Source organism: Tachyglossus aculeatus, chromosome 14 (assembly GCF_015852505.1).
Source record: "Tachyglossus aculeatus isolate mTacAcu1 chromosome 14, mTacAcu1.pri, whole genome shotgun sequence".
Classification (NCBI taxonomy): Eukaryota; Metazoa; Chordata; class Mammalia; order Monotremata; family Tachyglossidae; genus Tachyglossus; species Tachyglossus aculeatus.
Genome location: NC_052079.1, coordinates 17,641,961 through 17,657,819, shown reverse-complemented (window position 1 = coordinate 17,657,819; position 15,859 = coordinate 17,641,961). Strand labels below are relative to the sequence as shown.

Genomic DNA, 15,859 nt, shown 5'->3' with positions numbered 1-15,859 from the left:
TAATCCCCACTCCACCACTTGTCAGCTGTGTGACTGGGCAAGTCACTTAGCTTCTCTGTGCCTCAGTTCCCTCATCTGTAAAATAGGGATTAAGATTGTGAGCCCCACGTGGGACAACCTGATCACCTTGTATTCCCCCAGCGCTTAGAACAGTGCTTTGCACATAGGAAGCGCTTGACAAGTACCATCATCATCATGAGAGTCAAGAAGCAAATTGTTTTGATGCAGGTAGAGTTGGGAGTTGAAAAAATGTTGGTTTACAGCTTGGAAATTATTGAAACCGGATCTCAAAGAAAGCATGGAGAGTGCCTGGGGAAGTACGGTTTATTTTCTTCTCAGCTGATTTTCGTCGTCGTTTCTTTAATCCTGTCTTTTTTGTTATTGTTTATACAGCTCGTGTTCATTGTAATAAGCACTAGGGGATCGGTCCAACCTTTATTGCATCCTGAGGGGAATCTGGGATCTCAATTTTCGAAGCCTGAGCCACTTAGTTCGGTGAATTAATAGGTTCTGATGATATAGTTTTGTTTCTGAATTGGCTCCTCGTAGTGGTTAATAGTTTGCTCCGCAAGATCATTTTCTAATCTTTTAATTATTTCCCATAAAATCCTACCCATTATGGCCCGCAGGGACCATTGAGCCCCCTCCATTCTCCCTGGGCCATTGGCTAGACTTTTCTGGGACATCAATTCTACTTAGGCACAAATGTTTTAAGGATGACTCCTCCAGCCTATCTCTTCATCCCTTTGGCTATTCAATCCCAATCAGGAAGGGTCCTCTTCTTCTATTTTAGCAGAAAGATTTGCTCCCTTATCAGCTCGTTTTCAATGGTATTTATTAAGCCCTTACTATGTGTCAAACACGGCTTTATGTGATGGAATAGGTACAAGGGACTAGGTCGGACAGAGTCCCTGTCCCGCATGGCACTCACAGTCTAGTTAGGAGGGAGAACAGGTATTGAACCCCCATTTTCAGTTGAGGAAACAGAGGCTCAGAGAATTGAAGGGACTTGCCCCAGGTCACACAGCAAGCAATTGGCAGAGCCGGGATAAGAACCCAGGTCCTCTGACTCCCAAGCCCGTGCTCTTTCCACTAGGCCACACTGCTTCTCGGGACACATTCCTTCTCTTCCCGGACTTCCGTGATTACCGTAAGGGAATATACAATATGCAAGTCCACCCTTCCACGCTTATGGTCTTTTCAGCGTCTCCCCCAGTCACCTTATCCTGCAGTCACAGGTCCTGTTGTAGCCCTAGTTCGGTTATTTTGTTCTCTCTCGAAGAAAGATGCCTGAAACCCTTCACAACTCTTCCACCCCAAACCCTCATTCACTCAGTAATCTGTTTAACTCATCTTCCCCTCAAAGTCTTGACTTCCCCAAGCCTGAACTGTTGATGTCTCCCCAGAAGACACCTTCTGTCTGTGTTTCTTGTTTCCATCCATTCTTTTCATCCTCCTGCCAAATCTCTTTCCGGTTTCTGATTGCCGGCTCCAGACTGTAACCCGTTTTTTGTTACTTCTGCTTCTCTTCAGCACAGAGAATTCATTGTGCACTCGGCTGCTGAAATTGGCATCTGTTCTGACCTAGCCACTCCAGATCTGACATCTCTTTCTGATAGGAGGGCCCAGCTCGGGCCTAGAAGAACCTTCATCAGGAGCCCCTTCTCCCCCTTTTATTTAAATGATATTTGTTAAGCACTTACTATGTGCCAGGCACTGTACTAAGCACTGGGGTAGATTACAAGCTAATCAGTTTGGACACAATCCACGTCCGGTGTTTGGCTCACAGTCTTAATCCCCATTTTCCAGTTGAGGTCCCTGAGGCACAGAGATGTGAAGAGACTGGCCCAAGGTCACAGATCGGACAAGTGGTGGATTCAGGATTAGAATCCAGATCCTTCTGACTCGCAGGCCCGGGCTCTTCCCAATAGGCCATGCTGCCTGTCTCTCCCTCCCTGTTTCATATCCTGTTGCCCTTCACCTAGTCCAGAGTCTCAAATCCCCTCTGAGCCTTTTCAAAGGCTTCCCCTGACTTCTTCATCATCACAATCATCATCAGTGGTATTTATTGAGTGCTTACAATGTGCCAAGCACTGTCCTGAGCGCTGGGATAGATACACATTAATCAGGTTGGACACAGTCCCTGCCCCCCATAGGGCTCACTGTCTTAGTAGGAGGGAGTAGGATTTACTTCCAGTTTTACAGATGGGGGAACTGAGGCACAGAGAAGTTGTGACTTGTCCAAGGTCACACGGCTCTCCTTTATCACTACTGGGAAAGGCAGTCTACACCCCTCTCCCTTCATTCAATTGTATTTATTGAGCGCTTACTGTGTGCAGAGCACTGTACTAAGCACTTGGGAAGTACAAGTTGGCAACTTATAGAAAGGGTCCCTACCCAACAACGGGCTCACAGTCTAGAAGGCAGTCTCCCTTGCCCTCCCCCTTAGATTTATTGTATTCATTTAGGCTTTCCCAATAGCTCGTTGTGGCCAGGGAACGTGTCTACCAATTCTATTGATGTGTACTCTCTCAAATGCTTAGTACAGTGCTCGGCACATAGTTAGTGCTTAATAAATGTGATTGATTGGTTGATATGGAAAGTTCTCAACAGCAGTTTTCCCCAGGCACCCATCCTCTTCCTGGCCTTTTGGAGGAGATGCTCATCCTCTAGCCTGGGAGCTTACTGTGGGGAGAGAATGTGTCTGCCGGACCACTCTATTGCATTCTTCTCTTACAAGCGCTTAGTACAGTGCTCTGCACGTACTAAGCGCTCAAGAAATGCCATTGATGCCAGTGGCCCCAGTGGGACTGAAGTCCTTGAGAGAAGAACCCTAGAGTAAATGGATTATTTCCAGCCAGTCCATTGTATATATTGAGCGCTTACTGTGTGCAGAGCACTGTACTAAGCGCTTGGGAGAGTGCAGTGCAACACCCTGCCAGATTTGATCATCCTCCACTAACCCATTCCATCTCTTGTCTTCCTTCCTTCTTGGGTTTGGGATCCTAACAGAAGGATCTTGGGATGGAGTCTTTTGGAGACGGGGAACGTCAGACGAGTCTTCGCCGGGCCCAGGTCAGGATGGACATTAACCTCCCCCTCCATTGTGCCTTTTCAGATGAGAGTCCCTACACTAAATCTTCCAACCAGACAAAGCCACCCGACGGAGCACTGGCTGTGAGGAGACAGAGCATCCCAGGTAGAGCGGCAGTTGGATTTACATTCTTTTCACCGATTTCCGATGCTGTAGGGGCCCAGTGAGTGTGAACCCGCGGAGAGCAAGGAGCTCATTTCATCCATCTCTCTGCAGGGGACTGGCAGCGGAGCCTAGTGGAAAGACCACGGGGCTGAGAGTCGGGATTCCCGGGTTCTAATCCTGGCTCCGCCGCTTGCCCACTGGGTGACCTTGAACAAGTCACTTCCCTTCTCTGGGCCTCAGTCTCTTCATTGGGAAAAGGGGGATGAAATGGCAAGTCTTTCTTCTCTTTAGACTGTGAGCCCCATGTGGGTTTGGGACTGTGTCTGCTCTGATTGGATTGTTTCTACTGCAGCTCTTGACACACTATAAGTACTTAAATGCCACAATTATGATTTTAAAAACTTTTTTAATTACAGTCCCCTCTAGACTGTCAGCTCGTTGTGGGCAGGGAAAGTGTCTACCAGCTCTGTTGTACTCTGCCAAACGTTTAGTGCTGTTCACACAGTAAGCACTCAATAAATATGATTGAGGACCTTGGGATCAGTGGCTCTGGAGTCCCCCATATGGGCGTGGATGGGTCAGGCAATAAAAATGGTATTTATTGAGTGCTTACTGTGTGCAGAGCACTGTACAAAGCTTTTGAGAAAGCATGGTCCTATGTTGTTGGTACAGGTGATTCTTGACCCCCAAGGAAGCAGCGTGGCTTAGTAGAAAGAGCACGAGCCTGGGAGCCAGAGAACCTGAGTTCTAATTCTGGATCCTCCACTTACCTGCCGGTGACCTTGGGCAAGTCAGTTCACTTCTCTGTGCCTCAGTCCCCTCATCTGCAAAATGGGAATTCAGTCCCTGTTCTCCCTCCTACTTAGACTGTGAGCCCTGTGTGGGACCTGATGGTCTAATATCTGCCGCAACACGTAGTACGGTGCTTGGCACAGAGTAAGCGCTTAACAAATGCCATAAACATTATTATTAAAGGTCTTACAATCTAGTCAGGCAACAGACACAAAAATACATTATAGTTAGGGATTGTGGCAGAGTGTGAGGAATAAGGCACTCAGTCAATCAGTGGTATTTATTGAGCACTTATGTGCAGAGCACCGTACTAAGCGCTTGAGAGAGTATAGGGCAGCAGAATTAGTAGACACGTTCCCTGCTCACAAGGAGCTTCTATCTATCAGTCAATGGTATTGAGCTTTTACTATATGCTGAGCACTGTACTAAGCACTTGGGAGAGTTCAGTACATCATGGCCCGGGGATAGCGCATGGGTGTGGGATTCAGAAGGACCTGGCTTCTAATCCCTGCTCCATCACTCATCTGCTGTGTGACCTTGGGCAAGTCACTTAACTTCTCTGTGCCTGTGACCTCATCTGTAAAATGGGGATCGAGACTGAGCCCCATGTCGAACAGGGACTGTGTCCAACCTGATTAGTACAGTTCTTGACATGTAGTAAATCCTTAACAAAACCATATTATCGTGGATTTAGCAGATGTATTCCCTGCCCATAACAAGTTTACAGTCTGAATGAGGAACTCCTGGAAAGCCTTCTCCAGCCCTGACCCTTTATGTACGTATGCTCGTTCAATACAGAAAATGAATATTTTCTGAAGAATTTGTAAGGTGGGTCATTTTTCATTTCCTTAGCAAGCTGTAATCTGGTTTCTAGTTATGTGTTTGGCATTCTCTGTTAGGGAACAAGAAGTGTGCTTCTCTGATCTGGCCAGAGGCACTGCATGAATTTCAAAATCACATTGGCTGGAAAAGAGCTTTATGTCCACCTAAATCACCTCACAAGTATAAATACTAATTTGCAACTTTACCTGGGAGAAACAAAACTTGTTAAGCAAAATGGGACTTTGGGTGGTGCGGACTGGAAGAGAGTGAAAGTTGATATTTCCAAGGATGTCTGGGTATTTTTCTTGGCTCCTTCATTCAGTTGTATCTATTGAGTGCTTAGTGTGTGCAGAGCACTGTACTAAGCACTTGGGAGAGTACAATACAATAAACAGACCCATTCCCTGCCTATGTCGAGCTTACAGTCTCTAGTCATTCCTCATGCAAGACTGTAAACTACACGTTAATCTCCTGGAGGGCAAAGATTGCCAGCCTTATCCCAAGCGCTCAGTACAGAGCTCTACACACAGGAGGCACTCGATAAATATTACGGATTGCCTGATTGCAAGGTTCGTGATTGTGAGCTCCTCCTGTAGACTGTAAGCTCCTTGTGAACAGGAATCGCGTCTACCAGCCCGTATTGTATTCTCCTGATTGCCTAGGACAGGGCTCTGCACCAGTTGAGTGCTCAGGAAGTACCATTGATTGATTGATTTGATTGACTAAGGATGGATATTAGTTCAAGTCTGGGCTTCTCAGGAGAGGCAGAAGCTGAAGGAAATTTGATAGGTTCTCATGGAAAGAAAAGCCATTTCAGGTCTCTCAGGCTGCTTGGTGTGGAACTAAAACGGATGTCATCTTCGCTGGATTCACTGTCATCTTAAGTGTGAATTTCACACCTAGGAGAACCAGAGTTCATACAGTGGATTGGGCCATTTCTCCCTAAACTGTCTTTCCTATTGGATTTTGTTTTTTTAGTTATCATTTGTTAAGCGCTTACTAAGTGCCAGACACCTAAGGCCCTGCTGTTCTTAATTGTCTGGCTTAGTAAAGAAGCAACATGGCTTAGTATAGAAGCAGCATGGCTCAGTGGAAAGAGCACAGGCTTGGGAGTCAGAGGTAATGGGTTCTAATCCTGGCTCTACCACTTGCCAGCTGTATGACTTTGGGCAAGCTGTATGACTCTGTGCCTTAGTTTCCTCAACTGTAAAACAGGGATGCAACACCTGTTCTCCCTGTTTCTTGAGACTGTCGGACCTAATTAACTTGTACCTAACTGAGCGCTTGTAACAGTGTTTGACACATAGTAATCGCTTAAGCAGTAGTATAAAACAAGCAAACAAACAAAACAGACCACCCTCACCCCAGTTCATCTCTCCTTCGGTCTCACGTGGCCACTTCTGTGGGAATACAAATTGCGCTTTGAAGCCCGGTTATAAATGCCTGCTTGTTCTCCCCAGGGTTTACAGCTTAATGTCCTGTGCATATGGAGAAGCAGCATGGGTTAATAATAATAATGATGGCATTTATTAAGCGCTTACTATGTGCAAAACACTGTTCTAAGCGCTGTGGAGGTTGCAAGGTGATCAGGTTGTCCCATGTGGGGCTCACAGTCTTAATCTCCATTTTACAGATGAGGTAACTGAGGCCCAGAGAAGTGAAGCGACTTGCCCAAAGTCACACAGCTGACAAATGGTGGAACTGGGATTTAAACCCATGACCTCTGACTCCAAAGTCTGGGCTCTTTCCACTGAACCACGTTGCTTCTCTGGATAGTGGATAAAGCTAGGGCCCGGGAGTCGGAAGGACCTGGGTTCTAATCCCAGCTCTGTCACTTGTCTGCTGTGTGACCTTGGGCAAGTCACTTCACTTCTCTGGGCCTCAGTGACCTCATCTGTAAAGTGGGGATTGAGATTGTGAGCCTCTGTCATTCATTTTCACATTTATTGAGCACTTAACTGTATGCAGAGCCCTGTACTAAGCACTTGGGAAGTACAAATCGGCAATTTATAGAGACGGTCCCTACCCAACAACCGGCTCACAGTCTAGAAGGGCTCACAATCAGCCTCATGTAGGATAGGGACTGTGTCCAACCCGATTACCTTGAATCTTCCCCAGTGCTTAGCACAGTGCCTGGCACATAGTAAGTGCTCAACAAATATCAGAATTATTATTACTAGTTAGGTATGTGGCCTCTATTTCTTTTCTTGCCGCAGTATTTCCAGGCCAGGACCTGTTCCAAGAATGGGATTAGCCACACACTCCCAGTGATTTGAATACCAGACGTATGATTTGGGGTGTTTTGTCGCTGGGTCCCTCTGGAGAGATTCATTCATTCAACTGAATATATTGAATGCTTACTGTGTGCAAAGCACGTGGGAGAATACAACATAACAATCGATAGACACATTCCCTGCCCACGATGAGCTCACAGTTAGGAGGCAGATCCTGGCTTCTTCCCCTCTATCCTCAGAAGTAATAGTGTTTTGGTTCCAAATTAAAGGTTGCCACTCAAAAAAATCCACCCTTGCCCACCACAAAATGCTTTTCATTAACGTTAGCCTAAAGGGCAGGATTGAAATTTAGGTGTCGTCATATTATACGGGTCCTTTTTGGGGATCAGACAGAGGAGATTGCTCCAACAGTTGCTGCGGGCCCTAGGTCTAATCGGTCTGCTGTCCTGCCCGGAGATCTCTGTATCCTTCAAGAAGGGAATGATTAAATGTCTCTCTGACAGCTTGGGATGCATTATTCATGGCAACTTGTCATCTTCATCCTATCCCCATATGGCCCCGCATGGAAGAAAGCTGACTTCTTAAGACTTGGTAAAATTTCTGGCAGTAAGGAGAGAGTGGAAATGACCCAGATAATATGATGACACCTAAATTTCAATCCTGCCCTATAGGTAAACATTGAATAAAAAGCATTTAGATTGGGGATTTTTTTGAATGGAAAATGTATCAAAGGTATTATTATTTTTGCAATGGTATTATCAATAAGAGGAATAATAATAATTGTGGTATTAAGTGCTTACTATGTGTTAGGCACTGTTCTAACGTGATTCAAGCTAATCAGGTTGGACACAGTCCCTGTCCCACTTGGATCTCAGTCTTAATAATTCATTCATTCATTCAATCGTATTTATTGAGCGCTTACTGTGTGCAGAGCACTGTACTAAGCACTTGGGAAGTACAAGTTGGCAACATATAGAGACGGTCCCTACCCAACAGCGGGCTCACAGTCTAGAAGGGGGAGACAGACAACAAAAAAAACCATGTGGACAGGTGTCAAGTCATCAGAATAAATAGAAGTAAAGCTAGAAGCACATCATTAACAAAATAAATAGAATAGTAAATATGTACAAGTAAAATAAATAGAGTAATAAATCTATACAAACATATATACAGGTGTTGTGGGGAGGGGAAGGAGGATGGGCATGGGGGTTGGGGAGGGGGAGAGGAAAGAGGGGGCTCCAGATGAGGTAACTGAGACACAGAGAAGTGCAATGACTCACCTAAGGTCTCCTAGCAGACAAGTGGTGGAGGCGGTACTAGAACCCAAGTCCTTCTGACTCCCAGGCCTGTGCTAGTTAATCCGACTGGATATATTTCCTATCCCACAGGGGGCTCACAGTCTAAGTACGAAGGAGAACAGGTATTGAATCCCTGTTTTTCAAATGAGGAAACAGAGAAGTGACGTGACTTGCCCTAGGTCACACAGCAGGCAAGTGGCAGAATGGAGATTAGAACCCAAGTCCTCTGGCCTCCAGGCCTGGCTTCGTGGCTTCCCCAGTGTGGGCTTGTTCATGTAGGTCATTTCTGTCTACCTAAGGCCGATGGGATAAATTGATGATGGCCTTGCAGAGTTTAACTGTGGAAGCCCAAGAGGTCTTCTCTCTGTTTCCCTCCTTCCCTGAGAAAAGGCTAATAATATTCTAGGGATCCAGAGAAAATGCCTGATCAGCAGAAAAGGATGAATTCTAGGCTTAGCCAGTAGTCTTATTTATTGTAGAGCAGCAAAACGAAAGAAGTCATGAGGGATTTCAACCGGAGGACTGTTCAAAATTCTAATAGTGAGAGGGGACTAATAATTGTGGTATTTGTTATAAGCTCTTACCTTGTGCCAAGTACTGTACTAATCAATCAGTAGTATGTATTGAATGCTTTCTTAGTGCAGAGCACTATACTAAGGGCTTCAGAGAGTCCAGCACAACAGTCGTGGTATTCCCTGTCCATAAGAAGCCTGCAATCTGGACAGACATTAAAATAAATTATGGATATAATAGTGATGGTATTTGTTAAGCACTTACTACGTGCCATGCACTGTTCTAACCAGTGGGGTAGATACAAGATAATCATCAGGTTGGACACAGCCCCTGTCCCACCTGGGACAGACAGTCTTCATCCCAGTTTTACAGATGAGGCAACTGAGGCCCAGAGAAGTGGATTGACTTGTCCAGGGCTACACATCAGACGAGTGGCAGAGCCAGGGATTAGAACCCAGGTTCTTCGGACTCTTAGGCCCATTCTCTATCCACTAGTGCTGTGGGGCTGAGGGTGCAGTAAATATCTAGTAGTTACAGGGTGCATATCCAAATGCGAAGATGATGCAGAAGGGAGAGGGAGGAGGGAAAATAAGGGCTGAGAAAAGGCCTCTTGGAGGAGGGGTGATGTTAGTAAGGTCTTGGAGGCAGGAAAAGTTGTCTCTCAGGTATGAAGGGAGAGAGTTCCAGGCCAGAAGGAGGATGGGGGGTGGTGGAGAGACAGATGAGATGGAGGTACACTGAGTAGGTTGGCGTGAGAGAAGCCAAGCATGCAGACTGGGTTGGAGTCAGAGAGCAGCAAGGTGAAGTAGGAGAGAGTGAACTGATTGAATGCTTTAAAGCCAATGGTGCGGAGTTTCTGTTTGGTGTGGACAGATAGGCCGTCTCTGTCCCACTCGGGGCTCATAATCTAAGAGGGAAGGAGGTGAGGAAACTGAGGCCCAGAGAAGTTAACGACTTGCTCGTGGTCACACAGCAGACAAGTGGTGGCCTCGGAATTAGAACCGGGGTTCCGTGACCAAGGTAGTAGAAACGGGATTCTAGTGGGATATTAGGTAAGGTAGGAGCTGATTGAGTAGTTTAAATCAATCAATCAATCAATCAATCGTATTTATTGAGCACTTACTGTGTGCAGAGCACAGTACTAAGCGTTTAAAGCCAATGGCATGGTGTGTCTGTTTGGTGCTCAGTAAATATCATTGACTGATCTGTGCTTACCAAATACCGTTGTTATCGTTATTGTTATTATCATCGCTGTTGTAAGATTGCAAGCTTTTTGAAGGCAAGAATTGTGTCTTCTACCTCATTGTACTCTCCCAAGGGCTCAGGACAGCGCTTGGCACAAAATAGGTGTTCACTAAATACCATTGATTGATTGGCTGATCTGCTTCAGTGCTTATTACAGTGCTTTTTCATGGTATTAAGCATTTACTATATGCCGGGAACTGTACTAAGCACTGGGGTAGATACAAGCTAAGCCGGTTGGACACAGTTCCTGTCTCATGTGGCGCTTACGGTCTTAATCCCCATGTTGCAGATGAGGTTACTGAGGCACAGAGAAATGAAGTGACTTGCTGAAGGTCGCACAGCAGACAAATGGCAGCGCTGATATGAGAACCCAGGTCCCCTGTCTCCCAGCCCATGCACTAAGCCACACAGTTTCTTGCACTTCGAGCCCCTGGCTCACACACTTCCTCCTTCCTGGAACTCCTGTCCCTTGTTTGTTTGTCTGTTTTCTGGTATTTGTTGAGCGTTTACTATGTGCCAGGCACTTTACTAAGCACTGGGGTAGATACAGGCTAACAGGTTGGACACAGTCCCTTTCCCATATAGGGCTCCCACTCTTAATCCCCATTTTGAGGCACAGAAAAGTGAAGTGACTTACCCAAGGTCACACAGCAGACAAGTGATGGATACGGGATTAGAAGCCCAGGTCCTTTGGACTTCCAACATAGCAAGTGCTTAGCATATTATCATCATTATTATTATTATTATTGTATTGCAAGCTTCTTGATGAAAAGGGCTCAAAACTACTCTACAGAGAAAAGGTGCACAATAAAACCACAGATTGATTTTTTTTCTGAGGATGCCATCATGATAAGAATCCAGGTATCTCTCAGACGGCCATCTTGGTGCATACACTGCGTGGAGATTGTTTATGGGCTGTGGATCCACGGATTTTAATATATCTGGGTGCTTGGGTTCACAAATAAAGAGGGGGGCTTAGTTTTTGTCATATTTTTCTGATCCGGAGCAAAGAACGTAGCCAGCGTTTGGATTGCATCAAGCTGAAATTCGGGAAGCAGGTATCCGCTAGCCAGGACTGATGGAATATAGGTCAGCTGGAAACTAGAGACCTTTAAAGGGCACAATCTTCCTCTGGTTTCACAACGCTGCACCGCAACTGAATAGGTCCGTGTCCCTGGAGTCTTAGAAAGAGGGGACATTCCTGCCAAATCTTAACAAAAGGAAGTGGAGAGAAATTTAGGATTAGTTTGCACCCAGCTGCTTTAGGAAGAAGGTTATGCAAAGTTTAAGAGAATACTCGATTGTATCAATCTGGAAATGCAAAACCAAATTTAATTCTGGCATAGGCACTCAGAGGTTTGTATATAGAGTCCTCACTGAGCAGCCGACGGGCTAGCCTGGTACATTTCCGTTGTGTGCCGAATCCAATTGAAATCACCCCGGGGGGAAAAAATGAACAGTTTGATTTGACTATCCAGCACTACAGTGAAATGAGAGAATAATTGAAATGACCTGCTCTGCTGTTGTCTCTTATCTAATTTGGGGAAATGGGAAAACCGAATAAACAGACTCGTGAGTGGCAAAGGTAGGGAAGCCAAAATTGTTCTGCTTAGTGATTTAAGAGGAATGAGTCTGTTACCTCACCTACGGCAATTCTCCCACGGTTTGAGTCTTTGGCGGTGTATGCTGAATCAGCATTCAGAATGCCTCGTTCCTCTCCTCGTTCACCTCCAATGGCTGCTTAGTTCATTCGATCATATTTATTGAGCTTACTGTGTGCAGAGCACTGTACTAAGCGCTTGGGAAGTACAAGTCAGCAACATCTAGAGACGGTCCCTACCCAACAGCGGGCTCACAGTCTAGAAGGGGGAGACAGACAACAAAACAAAACTTATTAACAAAATAAATAGAATAAATATGTACAAGTAAAATAAATAAATAGAGTAATAAATCTGTACAAACATGTATGCAGGTGCTGTGGGGAGGGGAAGGAGGTAAGACGGAGGGGATGGGGACGGAGTTCGTGGCTCAATGGAAAGAGCCCGGGCTTTGGAGTTCTCCTGAAATCAAATGAAAACCTCTTCCAAGTTAGGAACAAAGTGGCCTAGTGTAAAGACCGTGGGCCTGTGAGTCGAGGGACCCCAGCTCTGCCATTTCCCTGCTGTGTGACCTTGGGCAATTCATTTGACTTCTCCGAATCTCAGTTTCCTCATCTGTAAATTGGAGACTCGATAACTGCCCTCCTTCCTATTTATATTGGGAGCCTTATGTGGGACAGGGGTCTGGCCCAATTAACTCATATCTACCCCAGTGCTTGACACATAAAAGCCCTTCGTAAATAACATAACGATGAAAACCTCCCAGCTCTATTTCAGTCTCCAACCCATCATTCATGCACTTCTGCCCGACTGGAACCTAGCAGCTGGAGCCCAGACCTGGGAGTCTGAAGGACCTGGGTTCTAATCCTGTCTCCACCATTTGTCTGCTGGGTGATCTTGAGATTGAGTGGGTGGGGGACTTTAGATTGGTATCTCACCTCCAGATAGGTCAAGGAGTGAGGGCAGGGGGTCTGCGGGCCCCTCTCTCAGTTCTCATGAGAGTCAGTCAGTCAGTGGGGTTTATTGAGTACTTACTGTGTGCAGAGCACTGTGCTAAGCACTTTGGAGCCTACGCTATAACAATATAACAGACACATTCCCTGCCCACAGTGAATTTACAATCTAGAGAGCAGTAGCAGGCCCACCGAAGGGATAGAGGAGTCTGGCTGGTGAGCAGTGGGGATAAATTGACTTGTTGTGGACAGGGAATGTGTCAGTTTATTGTATTGTGCTCTCCCAAGTACAGCGATCTGCATATAGTGAGCGCTCAATAAATATGACTGAATGAAATAAATTCCAGGCCAGAAGAGGCTGGGCTGAGCTCAGTACCTCCTTCCCTTCCCCACGACACCTGTATATATGTATATATGTTTGTACATATTTATTACTCTATTTATTTTACTTGTACATATCTATTCTATTTATTTTATTTTGTTAGTATGTTTGGTTTTGTTCTCTGTCTCCCCCTTTTAGACTGTGAGCCCACTGTTGGGTAGGGACTGTCTCTATATGTTGCCAACTTGTATTTCCGAAGCGCTTAGTACAGTGCTCTGCACACAGTAAGTGCTCAATAAATACGATTGATTGATCGATAAGACTTGACCAAACCCTCTTTCAAATACTCCAGCGCTTAGAACAGTGCTTTGCACATAGTAAGCGCTTAACAAATGCCATCATTATTATTATTATTAAATAGCACCAGGCAGGTCGTCACACCTAAGTGGTTCCCACCAAGCCTGGAACCGACAGTCTAAAGCTCTGGGTTCCAGGTCTAACTCCGCCTCTTGCCTGCTGAGTGACCTTGGGTAAGTCACTTCTGTGAACTTCCCAAGTGTTTAGTACAGTGCTGTGCATGCAGTAAGCCCTCAATAAATGAGAAGCAGTGTGGCCTAGTGGAAAGAACAGGGAATCAGAGGACCTGGGTTCTAATCCAGGCTCTGCCCCTTGTCTGCTGTGTGACCTTGGGCTAGTCACTTAAATACTCTGTGCCACTGTTACCTCATTTCTACAGGGGATTAGGACCGTGAGCCCCTTGTGGGACATGGATTATGTCCAACCTGATGATCTTGTATCTACCCAAGCGCTTAGTACAATGCCAGGCACATAGTAAGTGCCTAACAAATGCCATTTGAAAAATTAAATTAATTTTTTTATCATATTTGTTAGGCACTTACTGTGCAACAAGCACTTTTGGAAGTGCCGGAGCATACACAAGTCTGTCAGGTTGGGCACAGTCCCTGTGGCTCAGTGGAAAGAGCCCGGGCTTGGGAGTCAGAGGTCATGGGTTCTAATCCCAGCTCTGTCACTTGTCAGCTGTGTGACCTTGGGCAAGTCACTTAACTTCTCAGTGCCTCAGTTCCCTCATCTGTAAAATGGGGATTTAAGACTGTGAGCCCCACGTGGGGCAACCTTGATTACCTTGTATCCCCCCCCCCAGTGCTTAGAACAGTGCTTGGCACATAGTAAGCACTTAACAAATACCAACATTATTTATTATTATTATGTGGGGCTCGCAGTCTAAGTAGGAGGGAGATTCACCGTTTTACCCATGAGGAAACTGAGGCCCAGAGAAGGTAACTGACTTGCCCAAGGTCACACAGCAATCAACTGGCAGAGCCGGGATCAGAACCCAAGTCCTTGACTCCCAGTTCCGTGCTTTTTCCACTAAGCCAAGCTGCTTCTCTGTCGATTGATTCATTCTCTGGTCCTTTCTTTTCTCATCTGTTAAAATATCAGATGAAATATATGTTCTCCCTCTGTCTCCTACTCTATGCCACTCATAGGAAAGAGACTGTGTCCAATCAGTGAGCCCATTGCTTAGTGGAATAACTACCTTGCACACAGTCATCACTCAAAAAATACCATTCTCTTGCTATTTTTCCTCCAGAGGATCTCCAACCAAGCAGTCTGTGCCCCAGGTCTCTGGCACTTCAGCGGGGCTGCCTCCACTCATAAATCGTGGACGTATAATTAAATATTAGAGATAAATAAGTGGTTCCCCCAGAAGAGATTTGAATTTCGTTAATTGCCTGTGCAGATCCAAAATTGACAAATGCATCTTGTCTCACCTGGCTTTCCGAGGCAATTAATTAACTACTGCTTCTCCTGGGCTCCGGAAGGTTTTTAGAAAGTGCTCAGGAAGCTGGGTCTTTGTGAGGAGAAAAGTCCCCTCTCCTGTTCTTGCAAAGAATCTGCCTCTGAGGCCAGATTCCCATGGGGGCAAATCTCCAAGGGAAATGGAATGGAATCCCTTCAAGGCCCTACTGAGAGCTCACCTCCTCCAGGAGGCCTTCCCAGACTGAGCCCCTTCCTTCCTCTCCCCCTCGTCCCCCTCTCCATCCCCCATCTTACCTCCTTCTCTTCCCCACAGCACCTGTATATATGTATATATGTTTGTACATGTTTCTTACTCTATTTTACTTGTACATCTCTATTCTATTTATTTTATTTTGTTAGTATGTTTGGTTTTGTTCTCTGTCTCCCCCTTTTAGACGGTGAGCCCACTGTTGCGTAGGGACTGTCTCTATATGTTGCCAACTTGTACTTCCCAAGCGCTTAGTACAGTGCTCTGCATATAGTAAGCGCTCAATAAATACGATTGATTGACTGATTGATTGAATCCCAGCTAGAGACAGGAAATATTTATCCAGACTTCAGAAGCGACAGAGAAATCGGTTCTAATTTTATAGCAGTATTCGTAGAGGAAAGAGCTTGGGCCTGGGAATCAAAGGAGCTGGGTTCTCATTCTGACTCTGCCAGTTGTCTGCTGTGTGACCTTGGGGGAGTCATGTCACTTCTCAGGGGTCTCAGTTTCCTAATCTTTAAAAAGGGGGTTCGGTACCTGTCCTCCCTTCCCTTGAGACTGTGAGCCCAATGTAGGACAAGGGACTGTGTCTGATCTGAATATCTTGTGTCTAGCCCAGCGCTTAGAACAGTGCTTGGCATCTATCATCATCATAGAGTTGAACCCGGGTGAAAGAATGAGCATCTTGTGGAGACGTTCAGCCATACCCCCTCCCTTGGGCATATCAAGGAAACGTTGGCACTTTCCAGGAACTAGTAAGATCTTTTAGATGAGAGATGTTTGAGAGAGAGCCCTCATTCTGGATCCACCATAGAATCAATCAACCAACGAACAATATTTATTGAGCGCTTACT

General features: G+C 45.7%; 1 protein-coding gene across 7 annotated transcripts in view; it reads left to right on the top strand.

Moving 5' to 3' along the window:
* GRIP1 (glutamate receptor interacting protein 1) overlaps positions 1 to 15,859 on the top strand; it is a 337,553-nt gene that overhangs the window by 240,808 nt on the left and 80,886 nt on the right. For all 7 annotated transcript variants that reach the window (XM_038756957.1, XM_038756956.1, XM_038756959.1 and 4 more), the window contains exon 2: positions 3,119 to 3,199. In XM_038756957.1, coding sequence (XP_038612885.1) covers positions 3,119 to 3,199 — 81 coding nt within the window. The remainder of the gene's footprint in view (positions 1 to 3,118; positions 3,200 to 15,859) is intronic.